Source organism: Phodopus roborovskii, unplaced genomic scaffold (genome assembly GCF_943737965.1).
Source record: "Phodopus roborovskii unplaced genomic scaffold, PHOROB, whole genome shotgun sequence".
NCBI lineage: Eukaryota > Metazoa > Chordata > Mammalia > Rodentia > Cricetidae > Phodopus > Phodopus roborovskii.
This window is the reverse complement of record NW_026126433.1, coordinates 23,540,516-23,564,860: the sequence shown is the minus strand read 5'-3', so window position 1 is coordinate 23,564,860 and position 24,345 is coordinate 23,540,516. Positions and strand designations below refer to the sequence as shown.

General features: G+C 37.1%; 1 protein-coding gene across 1 annotated transcript in view; it reads left to right on the top strand.

Moving 5' to 3' along the window:
• The first annotated feature begins 60 nt into the window (after positions 1-60).
• Positions 61-24,345, top strand: part of Swt1 (SWT1 RNA endoribonuclease homolog) — a 65,969-nt gene continuing 41,684 nt past the window's right edge. Inside the window, exons 1-10 of the mRNA XM_051185956.1 lie at positions 61-169; positions 4,432-4,530; positions 6,910-6,996; positions 9,207-9,290; positions 14,545-14,594; positions 16,530-17,247; positions 19,297-19,356; positions 21,072-21,201; positions 23,257-23,358; positions 23,857-24,045. Of these exons, the coding sequence (XP_051041913.1) occupies positions 4,477-4,530; positions 6,910-6,996; positions 9,207-9,290; positions 14,545-14,594; positions 16,530-17,247; positions 19,297-19,356; positions 21,072-21,201; positions 23,257-23,358; positions 23,857-24,045 (1,474 nt within the window). The 5' untranslated portion in view covers positions 61-169; positions 4,432-4,476. The remainder of the gene's footprint in view (positions 170-4,431; positions 4,531-6,909; positions 6,997-9,206; positions 9,291-14,544; positions 14,595-16,529; positions 17,248-19,296; positions 19,357-21,071; positions 21,202-23,256; positions 23,359-23,856; positions 24,046-24,345) is intronic.

Here is a 24,345-nt window from a genome sequence, read left to right as displayed (position 1 = left end):
GTACACGGAGATTGTAGAGAGCTCTAGAATTCCCTGGAGTGTTCGGCGCCTGGCTGGGTCAGAGTGCTAAACTACATTTCCCAGCGTGCAGCGGGCTCGGGGGAAGGAGTCTCTGCCTCCCGCGGGGACGGGGGAGTCGCTGCTGTCGCCGCTGCCGCCTCCGGCGCTGGTAAGTTAGGGTGTGGGGGAACTCGTGGGCTTTTCTCTGGGTACAGCCTTTCCCTCCTGGCCGCGGGTGCGCGGACGCCGGTCGGGCCGCGAGCTGAGGTGTGGCGGGACACTCTGGGCTGGTTTGCTGTCGGCCCGCTCTGTGGAGGGTGTGGCCGGGAGCCAGGTTGCTCCAGCTGACCTGAAGGGATGGCGCCTTCCGAGGGGCTGAGGCGGTTTCGGAGTCGCGGAGCTCGTTTCTGTCAGTCGCGCTGAGGAAGACTCCTGGGTCTGCCCCCACCCTCCAACTTGGGCGTCTCTTTCCACGCACTGTTTTTCTTCATCCTTTCGTTACCAGAACAAGTGCGGCGTGGTTGTGGGAGATTGTTTCTGCTGTTTTGACTTGTTTCTAGGCTTTTAATAACAAAAGGTCTGCGCTTCCGGACACTTTGATGCGTTTTAGATTCTCCAAGGTAGCTGACTAGTGAATCCTCTGCACCTCAGATTTTGCCTTTTGGATTTTTTTTTTTTTTCTGTTTTTCTTTTCTTTCTTTCTTTCTTTTCTTTTTTTTTTTTTTTTTTTTTTTTTTTTTTTTGCCAAAGTTTTTCGAGACAGGGCTTCTCTGTGTGGCGTTGGCTGTCCTAGAACTTCCTCTGTAGCCCAGGCTGGCCTTGAACTCACAAGAGATAGACCTGTCTCTGCCTCCCTAGTGCTGGGATTAAAGGTGTGCACCACCGCCCAGCAGATTTTATCTTTTTTCTTTTGGATGCCTTTGGCATGGAAGCCTTACTCGTTCTGAATAATAAGCACATTGAAACAGATGGAAAAACAAACAAAATTAAAAAATTGAATTTTCTTTTTGGCTGCCCATCCTGCGACTGTCTTGAATGTTACAGGCAGGGAAGGTTTTCAGGTACAAAACGCACACTTTCAGTTAATAAAGCTAAGTCCTTGCTCACTTGTTTATTTTCTCTGTTGGAAAACCGTAAGAAACGGCACGTGAAATGCTGTTTGGAAGTTTGCCTTCTCATTGCCCTTCCTAGTTGGAAAGTGTGTTTAAAGATGTTCTTCGTTCCCCAATTTAATGTAACCAGATTGTTCTCACGAATCTTATGCAAGTTCTAACGCCCCTTTATGACTGCAAATGTACTTCTCTCAGTGGTAAAGCATTTGGTTAGCTCTTCAGCACAGGCTTGTAGGTTAGAGGCCTGATAACATCAGACAACTAAAGCCCTTTTAGTCAACTCTTCACCTCATTTTGGCTAGTATTTTTATATGTAGTGTTGACTATTCAAGAGTCATTAAAAGTGGGATAATAGCACTGATTACAACTTATAGAAACGCTAACTGTATCAGTGCACCATCAAAGACTTCATATTATTTTTAATTTCTGGAACTTCCTACCCCTGGGTAGGCTCTTGGCAGCCTTTGTGAGGTTGAGGATGAAACCCAGGACTTTGGGTATGCATAACAAGCACTGTATCTTGTCTCTAAGAGACATTCTCAGCACTCGATTTTCTTTTTTAATCTATAAAAAGATTAGATGCTTAATTTGGAAGCTTGCTTTAATATTTTAACCTCATTTAATGCCAGCTAGCAAACACATGATTAGTAAATATTAGTGTGGGGATTCTTTCAGTGGCAGTTTTAGTTCAGAATTTCTAAGCATGAAGGAATTATCAGTTTAAAGAAAGGCTTAAGAGAGTATACTTAAGCATCATTGCATTGCCAAATAAGCTATCTCATATTTTGTTTGTTTTTCAAGACAGGCTGTGTTGGAACTCACTTTGTAGACCAGGCTGGTGTTTGCCAACACTGCCCAGCTGATAATTTGATTTAATAATCATCAATGCAGAGAACATTGCTTCACATAAATATATAATGCATATCAATAGAAATATATCAAGGATCATTTCAAAAATTGTTGGAAACTTTTTCCTAATCTCAAACCAAAATTAATTTAACTTTTTTTTTTTAAAAAAATATGAAACTGAAGTCAACAACTCAAACAGCAATTTGCATGCAGGCATTCTAACACAGTACAGTCCAAAGATAGAGTAACTGGATGCTTATATCCTGAAGAATTGCTATATGGAGATAATATCATTCTTTGTTTTCTGCCATTACTAATGTGTTTCTATAAGAGCAGAAGATTTTGCATGTCCTGTAAAAACACTGCAGTTGTGACATAAAATAGTCATGAATATGAGCCAAGGTGTTTCAGGCAGTACTAGCTGAGGTTTTGTGGGTTCATGAGAGCATATGAAATGCAAAGTGCACATATACTGTGGTCAAGGCTGCATTGGAATAGTACTATTGAGTATAGCCAGAAACACCTAGGATTCATTAACCATCATTTTCAATTTTTAGTCTTTGTGTGTTCAGAAACTTGGGGGAAGGGGTTCGAGACAGGATTTCTCTGAGGCTTTGGAGCCTGTCCTGGAACTAGCTTTGTAGACCAGGCTGGACTGGAACTCACAGAGATCTGCCTGCCTCTGCCTCTCGGGTGCTGGGATTAAAGGCATGTGCCACCAACACCTGGCTCAGAAACCTTTTAATATTGCCAATATAAGGTTATAACACATAACACATAGTTTAAGAAACTGGAATCTAGAGAACTGTTCACCCAGGAAGTCTTCTTCAGTTATTTGTTTTAATTTGCATATAAGGAATGTGAACCCTAAAATGAATATAAAGTATGTCATAGCACACATGGATGTTGTACTTGCTAGATTTAGGTCAAGTTGACATAGGCTGGAGACATAACCTGGGAAGAGGGAATCTTAATTGAGAAAATAAGCAAGTCTGCCGGGCGTTTTCTTTCTTTCTTTTTTTTTTTTGAGACAAAGTCTCATCATATAACCTTGTTGTCTTAATTCATTATAAAACAGTGTAACTACCACCACTACCAAAAAAACTCAGGCTGGCCTGGAACTCATGGATATCTGCCTGTCTTTGCCTCCAGAGTTATGGGATTAAATGCATGTGCCACCACTTTTGGCTAGGGCACTTTTTAATTTAGTAGTTGTTGTGGGAGGGCAAAGCTCATTGTGGATGCTGTCACCTCTGGGCAGGAGTCCTGGGGCATATGAGGAAGTAACTGAACAAGCCAGTAAACAGCACTCCTCCATAGCTTTTGCATTAACTCTTTCCTCCATGGTCCTTCCCTTACTTCCTGTAGAGGAGGACTGTGATGTGGACATGTAAACCCTTTCCTTCTCAGCTTGTTTTCGGTCATGATCTTTATTACAGCAATAGAAGTCCTAACTGAGACATTTTCCTTTGGATAGTGCATTATTTAGTTCTCTTCTCAGTACTCATTGGAAGAGAATTTTCAAATAATGTTAGTACATCCAACACAACATTAGACAAACATAGATCAGCAAAAGTGTCAAAGGCACCCTCATCCCCTGTAAGCAATGTCTTTAGTTTTTCAATACAGGGTTTCTCTGTGTAGCCTTGGTTATATAGGAACTCACTCTGTAAACCAGGCTGGGCCAGTGAACTCAGAGATCCGCCTGCTTCTGTCCTCAAGTGCTGGGATTAATGACCTGTGTCACCATCACCCCACCTCAAAAAGTTTTATTTTAAGAAATAATCCAGGTTGATTTAGAACTCCTGGATTCAGTCTAGCTTCCTGCCTCAGCCTTCACGTAGCTGAGACTACAGATAACATGGGCCATCAGGCCAGGCTTGAGTGTTTTTTTTTTTTTTTGTATGTTTGTTTTTTAGACAGGGGTTCTCTCTATTGCCTTGGAGCCTGGCTTAGAACTTGCTATGTAGACCAGGCTGGCCTTGAACCTATAGAAATCTATCTGCCTCTGCCTCCCAAGTGCTAGGTTAAAGGTGTGTGTCACCAACGCCCAGCTGAATGTCGCCCCCCCCCATTTGTTTCCTTACTGTGTCTTCACGATACTGACATGAAATTCTTTAGTAATGAGAAAAGATTGCTACTATAAGCCAGAAGGTTTAGCATGAATTCAGCTGTTATCCTAGACTGTCTTTGAAGGCAAGCCCTTTTGGTAACTAAAAGATTACTCTTAGAAGTTTGTTGACTGTTCATGTGTTAATTTTGTAAGTTTTTTTTTCCTGTTTTACTTGCATTTTTCTTTTCAAGTTCATTAAATTATACATACATACACACATATATAAATATAAATTGTGTGTGTGTGTGTATATATATATATATATATACTTGGCTTACAGTCTTTGTTATTCATATTGTCACTGCCAGCTATTAACTCTTCTTTGGACTTCACTTTCATGCTGTCCTGCCCCAATAGATCTGGTGATGTTTCCAATTTCTGACCACCGTATCCCAGCACAGGATGCTGCTCTGTACTACCAGTGCCCACAAGCTTGAGACTGTTTATGACCATAAGGTATGGCTGTGCTTATATTAACAGTTTGTTTTCTGGTGTTTTTGTTTGTTTTTGTTTTTGGTCATTGGCTAATGGTATTGACTTGGTCTAAAGCAGAGCTAGAAAAGCAAAATTGGGCTGGTGGTGGCAGGCACATTTGATCCCAGCACTCCAGAGGCAGAGGCAGAGGCAGGTGGTGGATCTCTGTGAGTTCAAGGCCAGCCTGGTCTACAAAATGAGTTCCAGGAGAGCCAGGGCTATTACACAGAGAAACCATGTCTCGTTGCAGGGGGTAAACACACTAACAAACAAAAATGTTATGAGTAGTTTGCCCACAGCCTGGTCCCACAGCTGCGTCAGCCTAAAATAACACACAGAGACGCTGTATTAGACATAAAGGTGTTGGCCTGTTACTAGTGTTCCTTATTGGCTAACTTTGTCTTAAATATTAACCCATTTCTATTAATCTAAGTCTGTCTATGTGGTCTTATCTTACTGGAGAGAGGGTCTGAACTTCTTCTCTCAAGTCTCTACATCCTGACTCCCCTCTACTACATCTCCCAAAATCCTCCTTGTCTCCTAGTCCTGCCTATCTGGTCTTCCTATTGGCCAACAAGGTTTTATTCATTGACCAGTAAGGGAAACATATTTACAGAATGACATCTCCCATCACAAAAACATTTAGGGGCTGGAGAGATGGCTCAGGGCTTAAGAGCATTGGCTGCTTCCAGAGGTTCTGAGTTTAATTCCCAGCAACCATATGGTGGCCCACACCATCTATAATAGCATCTTATGTCCTCTTCTGGCATGCAGGATACTCATATAAAATACAAATAAAAATAAGAATTTCAAAAAAAGTAGAACTACGTTAGAAAATGGACAGAGAACCTGTGGTTTAGGAAAGAATTGGAAATAACTCAGAATAGAAAATACACTAAGAAAAATGGATTCACTTAGTCGTTCGTGGCTGTTTCTTCAGTGCTTGTTTGCTTTGTTCTTTTAAATAGAGTCTTACTCTGAAAAACTTATTATGTAGCCCTCTTTGGCTTAGGACTTGCAGCAATCCTGCTATAGATTCCTAAATGCTGAGATTATAGGCATGTTCTGTTAAGCTATTCTACCTTCCACCTTTTTAATGCAGCATACTTTTCAAGGAACTCTAGGTCTAGTAGAAAGCCAACTACATAGGTATTTATTTAGATCCTACTATATACAACTTTGTGTAAAGTATTTTAAAATTTTTATTAGTATGGGTGCATAATTGTTATAGTGCATGTGTAGAAAAGAAATGACAACTTTTAGGAGTCACTTCTCTCCTACCATGGGATTAGGTGATGAAATTGAGGTTATTAGGCTTATGCAGGAAGCACTTTTGTTCACTGAGCCATCTTACCAACTTCAAAGTAATTTTTATATCTGCTGTACTCTGGCTCATTAACAAAATGTTCTATGGTGGTGGTGGTGTACACCTTTAATCGTAGCACTTGGGAGATAGAAGCAGGTGAATCTCTGAGTTAGAGGCCATCTGGTCTATACACCTAGTTCCAGGAGATATACACAGAGAAACACTGCCTCAAAAACAAAAGCAAAAAAAGTTCTAGGACAATTTGTCTTTATTTTACATAAGATGAAACTAGGGCTTAGAAAAATGTATGCAGTTTGTTTAAAGTATCACATATTGAGTGATGACAGTGAATTGAGAAATGAAGAGTTATGGTTAACCTGTTTTTTGATGTAGGTAGGGCAAAATAAACAGTCTTTTTAGGGCATCCAAAAGTGCTCATCTGATGCTTCAGGGAGAATGCAACGTTTCAAGGCAATGTCTGAGAACCATACCTGAAAAGTTGATTGATGGAGCTGAAGGAACAGACCTTTAGGCAAGAGAACATAAATAAAGGAAACTGAGAGAGAACCATATTTTGAGAGTGATTAAAAGTTGTTGCTATGCTGAGGACTTTTAAAGCATCCATCAAAGGGAAAACATAGATTCAAGGACAACCTGTGATTCAGATAGTCCTCCCCTTGATTTTACCATGTCTTTGGAAAACTGCAGGACCATCTGATAGCCAGAAGGAAAGTGCCTTTAGATATACCTTTTGGAAGGAAGTATGTCTTGTGGTAGCTCTGAGCCCTTAGTATCTCTAAAACTCCAGATAAGTCTGACAGTCTCAGTCAAATAAAGTTCTCTTTCCTCAGTGAAAGAAACCCAGAGAGCCACTGTGAATCTCAGTGGTTTTGATCTTTCCTAGGAACTCCAAGTTTTAGATTTTGCTATGGATTTGGCGAGAAAATGAAAATCGTTTTGTAAAACTACAGTTCTATATAACTGAGAGAAGAGTGGCTTGTGATACGATTTTTATTGTGGTGGAAAAAAAAAATGTGTTTTGAATGTTTCTTTAGTCTCTCAAGATGTCTATCAAAGAGTCTTCTGGGAAAGAAGAAAAGTCTCAGAAAAAAGAGACCACCTCTTCACCAACTTTCATTGAAGTAAGAATTTTAATTTGCTGACCTACTGATTCCTCTTTTTTAAAACTGTTTAATGAAAAAGAAGCACCTTAATTTTACAATGACATTTAAACATATTGTTTTGTCCATCAGTCCCAAGGGAAAGCCTTTTAATTCTTGGCATTACTTAATTTCTTGCAAATCTATATGGTAGTTACTTTCATTATCCAAATCACAGAAAGGAAACTGAAGATTATTAGATAGTTGTTTTCTCTATATGTGTTCTCTTTAAGACTGGCAATGGTTTCTATGTTGCTAACTCCATCAGTTAACTCTGAGAGCTATCTTCCTTGACATCCTAACAGTGTTGTAGTTAATTATGTCTTTTCCCTGAAATACTTTCCTCACTTGACTTCTGAGGTACTTTGCTTTGTAAATTATACCTTTTGTCTTGGTGAGTTTCTCATATTTCTTTTGCTGATTCCACCATATATGTATGTATGTATAACATGTATATGTATGCCTGTGTCACTATACACAGCTCTTATCCCTCCCCTTCCCTTTCTTCCTTCCTTTCATTTTTTTTTTTATTATTATTTTCAGACAGGATATATATATCGTCCTGGCTGTTCTGGAACTTACTCAGTAGACCAGGCTGACCTTGAATACAAAGAGATCCATCTGCCTCTGCCTCCCAAATGCTGAGATTAAAGGGTGTGCCACTGTACCTAGCTTTTTTACTCGTTTCCTTAAACTATACCTTTTAAGTATCCAAGCTTAGTTTTCCTATTTTAATAAACTATTATAGTTCCATGTCTTCAATTTAGGCCAAAACTTGATAGTTAGCCTGTACCTGCAGCCAGTCTATAAGTGATTTCTGTCAGTTTTCTCTTTTTGACATACTAAAAGTCTCACTACTTCCTTTCTTGCTGTTACCATGATCTAAGCAAATAACTTGTTTTCATTAGTTCCATTGGTTTCCAAATTCTTCTTTCTGTCTCTGCCTTTGCCTCCTCATGGTTTATACTTAGCACAGTGACCAATGTTGTTCTATTACAATATAGGTCAGAATGTGTCACTTTTCTGCTCTGTACGTGTGGTTTTCCATGTTAACTGCCCCTTATTTGGACTGGGAGACCCTCTTCTCTCTCCATTTCATCTTACCATTACTTTCTACTTAATGGCTTCTTTGTTCCAGCCACTTAGGAGCATTCCTGTTTCTGGGGTTTCTCCCTTGTCAGTTATCCCCTTTAAATTGAAAATATACCATTTGTTCCATTTAAAAATGATTTTACTTTTGAAATTATGTGTATAAGTGTGTGTCTGTGTGTATCTGAACATGTGACTGCAGGTGCCAAGGAATCCATAGGTCCTGTAAGCCTAAGTTGCATTGCCTGACATGGGAGTCAGAAACCAAATGAGTCCACTGTAAGAGCAATACTGCTCTTAATCTCCAAGCCATCTCTCCAGCCATGTTTCTTTTTATTTTAGATGGGGTCTTAAGTATCCAGGCTGGCCTCAAATTCCTGGGGACTAGGAATGACCTTGGGTATCTAATCATCCTGTTTCTACCTCCTGAGTACTTGAATTGCAAGTGTGCATCACTGTGCCTGGTTTATATAGTGCTGAAGATTGCATACAGGACCTTATGCATGCTAGACTCAGTCTACTTACTGAGCTGAATACCAAGCTCTTGTTTCTTTATTTAGCTCTCCATTCAGCTATTAGTTTAATCAATGGAATCTTTTATGTACACATTTAAAAATTTCAGATCTTCCTACTTAGAGCTCTTCACCTTTTTTTGACTACCTTCTCTGTTGTATTTCATCTAGAGCATCATTCTAAACATGTTATTAAATTTTTGCACTAGATCTTAACCTTTATAGAGACAAGAACTTATTTTTTATTTTTATTTATTTATTTTTAAAAACTCAGCTCTTGGTCTGTATCTTTGGTACATAGTAGCATTTTGAGTTCAAGATGCACAGTTTTATTTTATGGATGAGTTCCACTGTGGCAATGTTATTTCACTATATTCTTATTTGACCGTACTTATCTTGCCTCCAGTTTGGAAGTACCAGGGCTTCTAATTTCTTCTTGAGTCCCCTAGTTGAGCTCCCTTACTAAAGTTTGTGTCTCTAAATATTCTCAGGGCTCATTTTTGAATGAGAATGTCAATTTATAATAGTGATTAAGTCGTGATTTATTTTGTGCTTTTTTGTTTATTTTTTTCTTCTGAATGATATTCTTAGGAGAAGAAGGAGGGAGAAATCTCAGTAGACTCTACTAGTTCATCACACTGTATTAAACCTGTTTCAACCAAGAAGAGAAAACTGGTAAGTATTTAGATACAGTAAGTAACTCAATAAATATTTATCTTGAAGTTCCTTTTTTTTTTTTTTATGTATTAGTTTTCATGAGATTGACTATTAACTATATTGCTGAGGCTAGCCTTGAACTCTTGAATGAATCAGTCCTATTTTACTCTTCCAAGTAGTTGGAACTATAGGCTTATGAAAGAAAACTTCTCTCTGTATTTTTCTATAATTTTTTCTATTATGCTTAATTTGTGAAAGCCAATAGAAAACCAGTGTTTTGTTTTTCCTTTTATTTGCCAAAAGTCATTGGATTTTTACTTTTTTTTGAGTCAGGGTTTCACTATCTAGCCTTGACTGGCCTGGAGCTTGATAACATAAATCAGGCTGGCCTTAGACTCAGAGATCTGCAGGCCTTTCCTAAGTGCTGGGATTAAATGCATGTGTCCAGTCATAGCAAGTTTTATTTCTTATGTTGGTAAACTTTATTACATATACATGAAAATAAGTTTAGAGAGTTTTTCTGTCTTCTTATATACACTGTTTTATTTGTTTTTACAGTTGATTTGTTGAGACAAGGTCTTGCTATGTAGTTTATAGATCAAGCAGATCTAGAATTATAAATCAGGCAGATCTAGAATCCTGGAACTTGCAGTCTTCTTGCCTTTCAAGTGCTAAAACTATAAGCATGTATCACCAGACTTGGCTTACATTCTCCTTTTGAAGCAATTGAAGTAGATTCCTTGTTTGTCCTTTCAGATTTAGAAATTGAGATTAAAAATTGAGATGCACAGAATCAAATAATTTGTTCATTAATATAAAATTATATTCAAAAACAGAGCCAAATCTAGAATTCCTTCTGTTCTTTCACTCATGGTTAAAACAATAACAGCCAATTAAACACATGAAGATAGTTGATGGGTGGCTCATGAAGCACTAGCCACACTGAAGTTGAAATTAAGTGGTAGGTAAAGGAAAAGTGGTGAAAGTTCTAGAAATGCAGACTTGAATTTTAATTTTTTCTTTTTATATACAGGGTTGTGTAATTTTGTGTCTTTGTGTGGGGTACACATGGTTAGTATGTGTGTATGTTCATGTGGTTGTGTGCTCATGTGCTTGGAGTCAAGAAGTCAACATTGAGTGTGTTCCTCAGTTATTTTCATCTTACTGTTGGAAGCAGAGTCTTTCACTAAACCAGGAGCTTACTGATTTGGTTAAGCTGTTTGGCTAGTGAGCTCCCAGCATTCAGTTGTTTTTTTTTTTTTTTTTTTTTTTTTCTCCATGGTGCTAGAAAAAGTTACAGAAAAATACAGATAGAATACTGACTCTCAGGAAGCTAAAGCCAGGAAGATTGCTGCAAATTTGAGGTTAGCCTAGGTTACACAATTCTAGTTCAGCCTGTGATATAAAGAGATTTCCTATTTCCAAAGAAAGGAAGGAGGGAGAAGGAAAGAAAGAAAAAAGATATGTTCTAAAGATTAACATGGTATATTTTTTAACTTTTATTCTTCTCTCATACATTACCTCCCCACCAGTTTCTCCCTCCACTCCTCCCAGCCTCTCCCTCATTTCCCCTTTCCCCCAGATGAACTCCTTCTTTGTTTCAAATAAAGAAAAACAGGCCTACTAAGGATATCCACTGAACATGGTCTAACAAGATACATTAAGACTGAGCACAAACCCTCTTATCATAGCTGGACATGGCAAACCAGTAGCAGAAAAAGGGTCCCAAGCATAGGCAAAAGAGACACTCCCAACACATACTTCCATTGTTGAGTGTCCCACAAGAACATTGAGCTAGGAGGACCTATCTTAGACCCATACAATGACCATATTTGTCACGTAAGTTTCTGTGAGCTCCTATGAGTCCTGTTTAATCGATTCTGTGGACCTTATTCTCAGGGTATTCTCTAACCCTCTGGCTCAATCTGTCTTCTCTCTCTCTTGCAGGGTTCCCCTGCTCCACCTAGTGTTTGATTGTAGGTCTCTCCATCTGCTCCCATCAATTGCTGGATGACACTTGTCTGATGACAATTGGGCTAGGCACCTATCTATAATTATAGCAGAATATCCTTAGGAATCATTTCATTGGCTTTTTTTTTTTCCCTTTGCTAGTTGTGCTTGATTCTATCCTGGGTCTTTGTGCTGTCCTGCCTCTGGTTTCTGACCATCCAGGCAGTGTCAAGTGTGGGTTCTCTCTCCTGGTGTGGGCAACAAGTTGGACCTGTTATGAGTTGGCCACTTCCACGAGTTCTGTGCCACCATTGCCCCAGCACATCTTGCAGACAAGACAAATTGTAGGTTGTAGGTTTTGTGGCTGGGTTGATGTCCCAGTCTGTGGTGATATATTTATGATTTATTAAAGCTTGTCTGAGGATTCAGAAAGCCTAGTCAGCCTCAAGCTATAGAGAGAGAGATCAGGCAGTGGTAGTACACACCTTTAATCCCAGGACTCAGGATTAAGAGGTAGATGGATCTCTCTTGAGTTCAAGGCCACGAAGGGATATATGATATTGAATCAGTCTAGAAGAGTAACAGAGCTCACACCTTTAATCCCAGCACTTAGAGAGATATAAAATATAGGAGCAGGGTCTTCAGGAGTCAGTTTCATTAGTCTATGGGATACTGAGGAGTGCATAGTAAGTAGTCTAAGTGAATGTAAGGAACAGTTTGAGGATCACCCCATTGGTCTGAGCTGAGATAGAGGTGAGAGCTAGTGGCTGGCTGCTTTGCTTTTCTGATTTTCAGCTTGAAGTTTGAGCCCCAATATCTGTATTTGAGTCTTTTGTTTATCATGCTACACCAGTCTGATGCCTACGAATCTTGCATGGTTATAGAAGATGGCTAGTTTGGGCATTATACCCCCCATTACTAGGAGACTTTACTAGGGTCACTTGTAGATTCCAAGGAGTTTCACTACACTGGGTTTCTACATTGCCCCCCAAATGCCCAGTACTCGTTCCCTCTGTTTCTTTCACACACCCACCCAGGCCTGGGCCCTCTTGTTTCCATCCCCACCTGCTACCAGTCCACCCATAAAATCTATTCTATTTCCCTTCCCCTTGAGCCTCTCTAAGTCTGGACTGTAGCATGTTTGTCCTTTACTTAACAGATAATGAACCCTTATAAGTGAATACATACAATGTTTGACTTTCTTGATCTGGGTTACCTCACCCAGGATGATTTTTTTTTTTCCTAGTTCTATCCATTTGCCTGCAAATTTCATGATATCATTGTTTTTAACAGCTGAGTAATGCTCCATTGTGTAAATGTTCTACATTTTCTTTATCCATTCTTCAGTTGAGAGACATCTAGGTTGTTTTCAGTTTCTTGCCATTATTGATAAAGCCTCTATGGACATAGTTGTGGTAGTGCCCTTTGGGTATATGCTGAAGAGTGGTATAGCTGGGTCTTGAGGTAGAGCAATTCCCAGTTTTCTGAGGAACTACCATACTGATTTTCATAGTGGCTGTACTAGTTTACACTCCCACCAGCAATGCAGGAGTGGTCCTTTTGCTCCACATCCTCACCAGTGTGAGCTGTCACTTGTGTTTTTGATCTTAACTATTCTGACATTTGGAAGGTAGAATCTTAATGAAAGTAGTTTTGATTTGCATTTCCGTGATGGCTATGGATGTTGAACATAAAATGGTATTTTTAGACTGTAAGACTAGAACTTGTTCTAAGTGAATAAGTGGTGAGTGGATGTGAATATCTTGTGCAACATTGTACAAGCTTGAAGTTTAAAAATTCTATATACTTAGGCTATATTAAATGCATTAAAGCATTTTCCTTCAATGATAGATCAGCTTTAATGTAACCTTTTTACTTTATAAGTTTTATTACTCAGTCATTTGTCACATTTGTAGTAACAGTTTAAAACACATTCTTGAATGTACAAAACAACTTTTTTTGTATCTTTATGAATTTTCTATGTAACTTAAATTTTTTTCTTTAAAAATTTATGTTAAAATCTAAGACACACAGACACACAGACATTGGTGAGTTCCCATACAGGGTCAGGGTCAGAATCTCTGATAATAGCTTATGGGACTTTCATCTGTAGTATCGCTGCTTTCTTCTGGCATACTTCCAATGACATGCCTGAAACTTTTTTGGGGGTTTCAACTCTTTAGAAATTTGTCGGTAATCTGCTTGGGTTTTCTTTTCTTTCTTTTTCCTTCTTCTTTTCCTTTCTTCCTTTTCTTTCTTTCTTTTTTTTCTTTTTTTTTTTTTTTTTTTCCTTTCTTTTCTTTTCTTTCTTTCTTTTTTTGGTCATCATAGATTTGATTATTACCAGGCAATATATTGCTTGCAGCATGAACATTCTCTGTTAATGGAAACCTTTGGTGTAACTTTGGTGTAAGCTTTTACATAGCTTTTTAAGATCTGCAAAAGCTTTTGCAGTGTCCTTCATCGAGCATTTTCATGAGAGTAGTTTATGTTCTCCGTAGGTTCCTCCTTCTCATGACTTTTTGCAGCTGTGCATTCTTTTCCAGTTTCATCATGGAATCACTGTTAGATGTGTGGTCTGTCATTGATTGAAATATTATGTGGTATATGATAGTGATTAAATTTGTTTCAGTTTATTTTTTAATTTTTAATATATATATTAGTCTTCTAGTGCTGAAGATCAGACCCAAGGCCTTACACTTGCCTACACATACACTACCAGGCACCAGTCTTATTATTTGTCCTCTGCCAAATTAAATTTGGTCCATTCTTAGCTATTTAATTATCCTCTCTTCACTGTCCTTTTCACTCTCTTTGCTCCTTGACAGAATCCCTCTCCCTCTAAATCAGCTTGGCTGATTTATTTTTTTCTGCTGAATTTATATCCTCCTTATCTTTTCCCACGAGTATCTTCCACCTTTTAGTGTCAGATGTTTTGAACTCTTAGCACATAATGACTGTATTCTACTTTGATATTTAGCTATATCCTTATAATTAGACTATTTATATACATCTTTATGTCTCCATTATCTTTTTGTGTCCGGATACTCAAGAGTATATAGAAGGGATGATAATTGGAGTCAGATAGGTGTATTTTGTATCATGACAGTGCCACTAACTGATGATCAGAAAGATGCCAAACTATGTAAACTTTGGGTGCCTTATCCATAAAATAAAGATGATAATGTCTGCCCCAATGTCGATTAGAAATTGTAAACTATTATGGTAGCTCATTCGCAAATACAAATGTTTCCCATTCTTCCCTGTAACTATAACAGCAGTACACAATTTATATTTTTTAAATAATTTTTTTTAATTTCAGAAACCAGATGATACAGACTATAATACAAACAGAAAGCAAGATTTGAAAAGGTAAATTCTTTCTTTTTCTTGACATCTTTTTACAATTTTAGCTCAGAATTAATGAGACTAAAAGATTTTTTTTTCCCCTAATACTTAGGCTTGAACCCTAGTATCTTGTATGTGCTAGGCAAGCACTCTGTCATTGGGTTATGTATCCACCCTTGGGATTTAGGGAAAAGATGTTGCTATGTAGATCATGCTGGGCTGAAGCTTGCTGTGTAACCTAGGTTAGATTTTGAACTCATGATCCTCTTGCCTTATCTTAAGGCACCATGATAAACATCTTGTACTAAATATTTGTTTATTTAAATTGTAATTACTTTTATATTTATTTTATTTTATGTTGGGGGCATGCTTGTGTGCCTTGATATGTATATGGAGGTCAGAGACAACTTTCATGAATAGGCTTTCTTTTTCACTATGTGGGTTCCAGGGGTTGAACTCAACTTGTCAAGCTTGGTGGTGGTAAGCTCCTTTACCCACTGAGCCACCTGCTGGCCCAAGACTAAGTGTTTAAATATGGGAAAACTTTTATTTACTTTGAATAGTATTGTTTTGCATGCATATATTTCTGGTAATATAGATAACTAGAAGGTTAAAAAAAAGTTGAAAAAAAAAAAAAAGCAAAAAGCCAGGTGGTGGTGGCTCACACCTTTAATTCCAGTACTCATGGCAGAGGCAAGCAGATCTCTTTCTTGAGTTTGAGGCCAGCTTGGTCTACAGTGTAGTTCCTGGGCTACACAGAGAAATCCTGTCTCAAAACGCCAAAAATAAATAAGTAAATAAAAAGAAAAAGTTGAGTGAAATTAAAAAAAAAAAAATCTATCAAAACTGTTGTATAAATACATTCAGACATGGTATGTATTATTAACTTGGGGACTTGGTTTCAATACATAATTATATGATAGATAATTATATGTACTAGTAGACAGCTGGTGAAGCTAATTTATAAGTTATTTATAGGATGTTTATATATCCTATGAGAGAACATGTAATGCACTAAATTATAACTATGGCTCTAAAATTATGTTAACCATCTTATGATTATAACTAAAGGAAGGAAATTATTTTTCTTTAATTTCTTCATTCTTTGGATAAAAATTTTAAAGAATTTTGTAGTTAAGGAATTTCTTGTTAATAATAGGGATAAAGATAAGAAATAATGTGAAATCAAAAACTAATAAATGGAAAAAAAAGTATAACGTGTACATTAAGTTATAGACAGCTGTGAGCTACCCAGTGTAGGCCCTGGAAATGAAGCTCAGGCACTCTGCATGAGTGGTGTGAACTCTTAAGCACTGGGGCATCTCTACTGTAACATAATTAATAAAAACCCAGAGATAGATTTTAGGGCTCAAGCTTCAAGCTGAAGATGAGAGAAGCAAAGCAAGCCAGTAGCTCTTAACTCTACCAAGCCGAAATGGCAATCCTGTCTCCATGAATCCTCAGAGGCAAGCTCTGAATTCCTATCTCCTGCTCTGTATTCCTTTCTCTACCCAGTCATACCATTCCTGTCTTCAACTCCCTAGTGCTGGGATTAAAGGCATGTGATCCCAAGTGCTGGGATCAAAGGCCTGAGCTCTGTTCATCTTCACTGTTGTGTAGGCCAGGGTGGCCTTGAACTCAGAGAGATCCATCTGCCTGCCTGTCTCCTGAGTCCTGGGATTAAAGATGTGTTCCACCACTGCCTGGCTCTATGGCTTGCTAGTATGGCTGCTGGGATTAAAGTTATGTATCACCATTGCCTGACCTCTATGGTTTGTGCCTAGCTTTGCTTTCTGAACCCTCAGGCAAGCTTTAATAAATCATAAAAAAATATATCACCATACTCTCTAGCTCTGTTTGTTACATTTTTAAGAAGTTTAGAACCAGCCCACTAATTTAATGACATGTTTCAACAGTATGTATAACAAATAAAACCTAAGTTTCTCTGCTGCTTTGTAGATTGAATGTAGAAGTTGACACGCCCAGAAAGAGACCAAAATTCAGTTCTTCAACCCAAGGACCTACTAAACTCGAAGTAACATCATATTCAAATAACAATCAAGTTACTTCACAGAGTTGTTCATCAAATGGAACTAAAGATACTAAACTTAAAGATAGTAAATTGATAAATGTTGGACGTAAGCTTGATTATGAAATAAAAAAACATAGGAGCATTAAAATTACCAAAGATATAAAATCTAAAGCTGAAGCTGAAGGCCAGACAAAGGAAAAGAATTGGCCTCATTCACTTATTCAGGAGAATATGAAAGAACTCAAGAAAGAAAAGAACAATAAACTTAGAGACAGTTGTGAAGAATTGGAGAAATGCAAGAAAAATCAACTTCCTCAGAATTATAATTTCAGCAATATAAACAAGGAATCATTTGAATCTGGAAGGAAGAAGATCAGCTTCAAAATTCCCAAAAAATCTTCTAGCATCCTCCAGAAGCTTGTAGAAGAAAATGTCTTTAGTGCAGATTCTAGTAAGTCAAAGATTAAGCAGGAGGAAAGGGAATGCTTGAAAAGTTCCCAGATGTCATTAGATTTGACCAGACACAAAGCTGAAAACTTGTTTTCAGATTCCACATGCAAGCAGACTGTTTGCGAGGGGAAAAGAAAAGACCACCACGAGCGTCCAGAGACTAATTGTTTAGATTCTAAGGAAAATCGTACTCAGGTAATGTTTACTGAATAATTTGGTTTTAGTAAATCTATTTATTTAAAATACTCAGGTTTTAGTTGATTCTCTTACTGATGATAATCATAGAGAGCTGATTAAAATTTAGTCATATGTAGATAATGTATCTATGTCTTGTTTTATTCTGCTTTCATTCCAGCTCCCTTAGGATGATACTGATACCACCTGGATTTGGAATCAGGGCAGCATCCAGGTCCTTGTGTTCTGTGACAAAGAACTGGACAGAGACATATAGATAGTAGTAAGCAAAGGGAAAGGATAGCATTCCCAGCAGCAACAGTTTATTAGAATATATACTTCCAAGGGGAGGAAGCTGGCTGGGACAGAGAGAAACTTTAGCAATTCAACTTCATACCTACTGCACAAAGAGTTCCAGTTTTGTTACTTTAGTGTGGACTTTTAGCTTATTTGCTTAGCACTGGGCTTTTCTGTTCATACTTGTTACATGCAATTCTGCATAAAATTCCATGTGTTACATAATACATCTTAAATAAGAATCTTAAGTCTCTATCCAGGAGTATATAATATTATAAACCATAGGTCATCTTTGCACCTTTTTGTAAGAGTTGCCTTGGTCATGGTGTTGCTTCATATCATAGAACAGTAACTAAGACAGTCTCATAGGAAAGCCTAGTGTTTTGTTTTGTACCTTGTAGATGGAAGAGAGACACTGAGAGGTAATCAGGCAAGCAAGATAGTCATGTTTTCCCATTTAGAGTCATTTTGATAGCTAAAACTGTTAACCTCACTCAGTATATTTAATAAAGGATTGTAAGGTACTAATATTTCATTTGTAATAGACTTAGGAAATTTCAAAAACAACATGAATTTCCTACATTAGGTGATAGATTGATCCACCTCCCTGGAAGTAATGTGAGGTCAGAGAAAAAGAGTAGAACCAGCCTAAAGAAGAGAACATGGATATTAGAATGTCTAGTTATAAGCAGTTCAGTTCTGATTACTCTGGCTAGCTACCTTGGCACTTTTTAACTTCAGAAAACCTTAAGGAGATTTTAATAAGATTTAAAGAGGGAGATTTTTCATAAAATATTAAAGTGCTGACATAGAGTTGGAATTTGTGGAATGATGTGTTTCAGACAGAAAATAAAATAGACCTCTAGAGGTGCTCTCACTTTGTATAATACAATTCTGTGGTTTGGGCCATTTCTCCTTAGTTGTAATAATAGTCCTCACATTTCTTTTTTCTTTTCCTTTTTTTCAGTCACTTTGAGAAACTTCTCAATGACTTCTATACTTAATTTTAGCCAAAGGACTGTGAAGCAGTGTGGTGATTTCTGAATAAAATTTTTCTGTCAGTGAAAGCCTACTTGTTTATCTTTATAATGAGTATTCTTTAGGGTGGCACTTAATCCTGTTATTTTATGGAAGCTTTTTTTTTTTTTTTTTTTTTCTTTCTTGGAGACAGTGTTTCTCTGTAGCTTTGGAGCCTGTCCTGGAACTGGAACTCTCTGTAGAGCAGGCTAGCCTTGAACTCACAGAGACCCACTTGCCTCTGCCTCCCAAGTACTGGGATTAAAAGGTGTGTACCACCACTGCCTGGCATAATTCTGTTATTTAAAGATGAGTATTTTAATGGCTAAATGCCCAAAAAAGTATGAATCACATTTTATGACTTGGGAGAACAGGTCTTTCTCTTCTAGAGGTGATTTCTCATATGGGAACAGTTTTATCTCTTGGGGTGGTTTATTAATGTCTGGAGACACTTTTGTTTGTCAGTGTGTTAGGGGCTACCAAGATGGCTCAGTGGGTGAAGGCATTTGCCATCAATCCTGATGACTTAGTTTTTGATTCTTGGGACCCACATGGTGGAAGGAGAGAGCTGACTCCCCTAAGTTACCCACTCACTGACTTACACACACAGACATAAGTAATTTTTTTTTTTTGTTGTTGTTGTTGTTATTGTTGTTGGGGGCAGCGTGAGTACCAGTTCTGGTATCTGGCCACTCAGATGCAGAGATGCTGTTATACATTATACAAAGCTTAACTCAAATTCCTTTCTCATTTCAGAATTTTGAAACACCGTGTTCTTCAGTGTCATCTGAGAATGTTCAGGATACAGATGAAGAGGTTACTTACTTTGGCTATTTTAAAGAAATTCAAACAGTTCTTTTATCTATCTATATATCTATCTATCTATCTATCTATCTATCTATTGTGTGTGTGTGTGTGTGAAGGTGTGTGAAGGGCAGGGTCTCACTATGTAGCTTAGGCTGATCTCCAACTTGTGATCCTCCTGACTTAGCCTTCTGAATGGTGTGGTTACAGGATGCCTAGTTAAGCAATTTCTACTTTTAGTAAAATGTCTATAAAAACCTTGACAATATGAAAGCAATGATGTCTCTATGTAAACTCATTGAAAACAATTATATTGGTTTATTATGAAGTTAATTTTGTGAGTTTTAATTAAGTCATCAAACACCATTTGGAGGGGCAGTTGGTGATGTGCTTGTCTAGCTATGGGTTTAATCCTAGCACAGAGGGAGAAGTGTTTACATTTACCTGACTTTTACATTTGTTTCTAATAAACAAATCTATTTTAAACAGAGAGTGGTATTCATGTGCCATATTTTAAACAGAGTGGTATTCATGTGCCATAAGTTACATTTATTTTGATTTAATGCTATGCTTTTGCATATGTCTACCTAGAGTTGTCAAAATGTGATTTGATACCAACATGTTCTTCATTTTTATACTCAGCAATAAGATGAAATTGTTATTGTCAAATGAAAGTCCACATTATTTTATCTTTTTACCTATTGCTCTATTTTCTACCTACAATCTTCTGGTTTATCTTCATAAAATTAACGTATACAATATTATGTTGCCTGAGTAAATGAAAATTCACCAACAATTTATATTTTTTTCTGTAAAAGATGACCTTTATTTGTAATAGTTACTTTTATTTTTCTTTCTTATAAGTCAGTGCCCCTTGGTAGAAGACTGTTCATGACTGCTTTAAAGATAGAATATATTCTTGTTCTTTCTTTTTAAATTTTAAATCTGCGACAGTTTTTCACTGTATAACTTAGGCTGGCCTTGTTCTTGCTATGTCCTTGAACTCATGGTCTTCTAGCCTCAGCCTTCTGAGTGCTGGAATTACAGGCATGCATCACCATGCCCAGCCATATTTATTTATTTATTTTTAGGAAAATACCACTGGAGAAGTACTTCTAAAGTGTAAAGGATCTTAAGGGTTATAGTTCAGAGATAGCAAGATGGGTGTGTTGGGGGGGGGGCGGTAAAGGTGCTTGTGCACATACATTCCTGTGTTACCCCAATGCAAAATAAAGTTTTAAGTGTAATACAATTAATAATAAAAGATTTAGAGTTTAGTTTCTGATAGTCAAGGATGTTGAATGAGACTTTTTTTGTTTTTTAGTAGAGCCAGGGGTTGAATCCAGGGGCTCATACATGCTAGGCAGAGAAAGATGACTGTATCTTAAAATGAGACTAGATATGACAGTGAACTTATTTCGATGTCTGTGTGCTAGGTTTTATGCAGGAAATTTCACGTGACTTATTTTAATAATATAAAAACTCTAAAGGAAATAGATAAAATACTCTTTATCCATGGGGCAGTTAGGTTCTACAGTAGTAAAACAGTTTGCTTGCCTGAGGCTGCAGAAAGGGACTGATTTTGAAACCGTATGGTTATGAATGCTTATGTTTTACTGTGCTGTCTCTATTTCTGTAAGGCGTTTTCATGATGTATTGCTTTCTTCTCTTATTAAATATCTTCAGTAAGTAACTCAGATATTTCACTGGGATCTTTTATGATTTAGATGCAGATAGTAGAAGAGCTCCATGCTGCACGTGTGGGAAAAAGTGTGCATTTACCTGTTGTTCCACCTTCTGGAGAGTTAATGAGTATGGAAATTGACTTGGTGGAAGATGATATACATTCTTCGACTGGTATATTCTATATGTTAAATTTTATGATCTGTGTTTTTCTGAGAACTGGTGCGCTAACATTTCGTTTTTACAGTGTGCAGATGAAAGTGTTAAAATGTGCTCATTTAAAATTATAATTGTGTATTTCTTACCCTATTTGACCATTAGACATTTTCTCAGGAATTAATCAAGTTATGTACTATCTTTTATACTTATTCTTAATTATAACTTTGTATTTTTCAATCATAAAAAGCACTGATCAGATAGATGGCAGTTTGCTCTAAGACGTTATTTTCCTTGTTAATATATTAAAATTTGTACTACAGATAATAACAAATATTCAAAATACCAGACATTGTGGTGCATGCCTCTTGTCTCAGCACTTAGGGGCCTGAGGCAGGAGGATTAGGAGTACAAGACTATCTTGAACTACATAGAGTTCCAGGACAGCCCGTTCTCTTTAGTCTTACATATTCCTTCTCTCAAAATAAAAATAAATAAGATTACCTAAATTAGTACACTATTTTGAATTCTCTGTAAAAATTATAGTACTACCTCTTACTCTCATTTAAAGTACTCATATTTTACAAATTTCTAAGCATTTTTCTATAGGATTTAGTAGGGAACTGCTGGAAGCCTTTATTTATTACAGAAGTAGCAGTATTCTAGGTATCAACTCCAGAATATTTGTTACTATGAATTTGGCTGTATATAGAATATATATATACTGGGTGCTTTGTATTCTCAACTAGGCCCCAGAGAAAGGAATTCCTTCTCACCAGTGTATCAAGTGTAAAGAGCACCCAACTGAGGTGCTAGAAGCACTGAGGCTAGAAGCAGTAGCCTCCGGATCTCACACTATGTAGCCTTAGTTTATTCCCTTTGATATAGTGCTGAGAAATCCCCTTTACTTGGTGAACAGCACGACTCTACAAATCATGTCCCTCTAGAGACATATGGTATCCTGCTTTTGTCAAGATTTTATCTGCCTTCCTGGCTCTGAGAATATGCATGCCCTATTGTCAGAGTTGTTAAATGTGTCTGTGGGTATAACTGGAAGCCTTGTGGGGGAAAAGGGACCTTTAGAGAGTTTTTAAAGGAAATCTTTGGGGAATTTTTAGAAAGAACTTTTAGAGAACTTTTAAGGAGGAGAATTTTTAAGAACTTTTAAAAATTTTAAGACAGAGTTTTTAGAGAAAGAAATTTTGAGCAGAGAACTTTTGAGGACAAATCTTAAAGAGAGCTTTTTGAGAGATAATTTTTGGGAAGAACGTTTTTGAAGAATAAGAGCCATAAGAGTGATATGTGTATGTACTGATTCATTGGCCCTCAGAACCTTTTAGCTAACCCCAACCACCTGCTGTAAGCCTCCTGCTTGAACCTGCAATAGGAACTTAGCAGATCTTCCCAAAGATCCAATGAAATAACACTGCTACTTTAATATATTTCTTTTTATATATACTTAGCTTTCCAATGATATTTTATTAAGGGTATAATAAATTAATTTATATTTTTTGAGTCCATAACTATCAGGAATGCAGGGCAGGATTTAGAACCATGGTTATTGTTGGGGCAGGTCAGTTTATTATTAAAATATGCCCACAAACAATTTATGGTAGTTTACTGGGATCTATTTTTCCATTAAGAATTGAAGTAACTGGAATTTTATAGTTGTTGTTTAAAGGACTTCTTCCTATAAGAATGTTCCTAAAAGCACTTCTATAAGCAGTTCTCTGGTCTTGACCCTGTATCTTCCTGCATTCCTGCGTCACCAGACTTTACCTTCTCATGACCAAGACAAGTCTTCCCTTGACCTATTCTGCTCAGACTCTCAGGATTAAACAAGGTGTGGGTCCTGCTCAGGGAACCCTTGACTGGGGAGAAATTTACATGGCAACAAGTAATGTATCAGATAAGTAGTCACTTGAGAATCCTATAATTGATTCTCTTGTTCCATTAAGCTTACAAAACAGAGTAATTTTAAAGTTAAATGAGTTATTTGTACTTCTATACCCAAATTTGGTTGTAATTTATTGTCAAGTGTTATAAAATCCTAACTCTCTTCTTCTTCTCCAGTAAACACTGCCACAGACAAAAAGCTTCTAATTGTTATTGACACAAATATTCTGATGAATCATCTCAAATTTGTTAAAATTTTGAAGACAACAGAAATACCAGGTATATATAAAAATTCACAGATTTTGATTTTCTTTTTTGAGTTGATACTTTATATTAACAGTTGTTTTTTTCTCACAGTCATATTTCATTATCTGAAGGTTTTTTTTTTTTTTAAAGATATCCTAACCTGTAAATCTAAAGTACACTTTTGGATGGTACTTATATATATTGTATTTCTTGTTTATTGTGAAACTGTTTACATCGTAAACCTTGATTATAGGACTCATCATGTCTGCTAAATTCATTCTTACTGTAATCTGGTAGTTTTTAATATTTAAATTCTTAACATGACACCAGATACGTATGCTAGTTAGAGAATAGCTTGCAGACAGCTTCTCCTGCCACCATGTGGGTCTTCAGACTTGGCAGCAAATGTACTTGTCCACCAAGTCATCAATACAGCCTGGAGACTGTGTACTTGAAAACTTTGACTTCTACAGAAATTGATTTAGTAGCTCATTACTTGTTGGATCCTAAGAAATCTTTCTATTTTTTTAGGCTTTGACACACTTGTGTTAATAATTCCATGGGTGGTTGTACAAGAGCTAGATCGAATGAAGGCAGGAAAATTATTAAAACATGTCCAGCATAAAGCTGTGCCTGCTATTCATTTCATCAACGACAGCCTCAAAAGTCAAGATAGGAAGCTATGGGGTCAGTCATTACAGCTGGCATCCCAAAAAATTTGTAAGTATTGTTGTTCCTGGGTATGTGTTGATAAAGATTTGTTTAGGTGCTGGTGTATTACTGGCATGAAATGGTCTAAAAATTGACAATGAGTAGCCATTAGAATGTGAAATGGAAAGGGTATTGTGACAATTTGTGGCTCATTTTGGTTTTGCTTTATTGTTTTTCCTATACTTTGTTAGACTTTTGTAGTATTTCACAGAAAATGATTATGTATTTTTTATGCATTCTTTAGAACTTTGGATTTCTCCCTTTTTTTATAATTTATATTTCCTTTCTATTGCTCCATCTTCCTTTCCT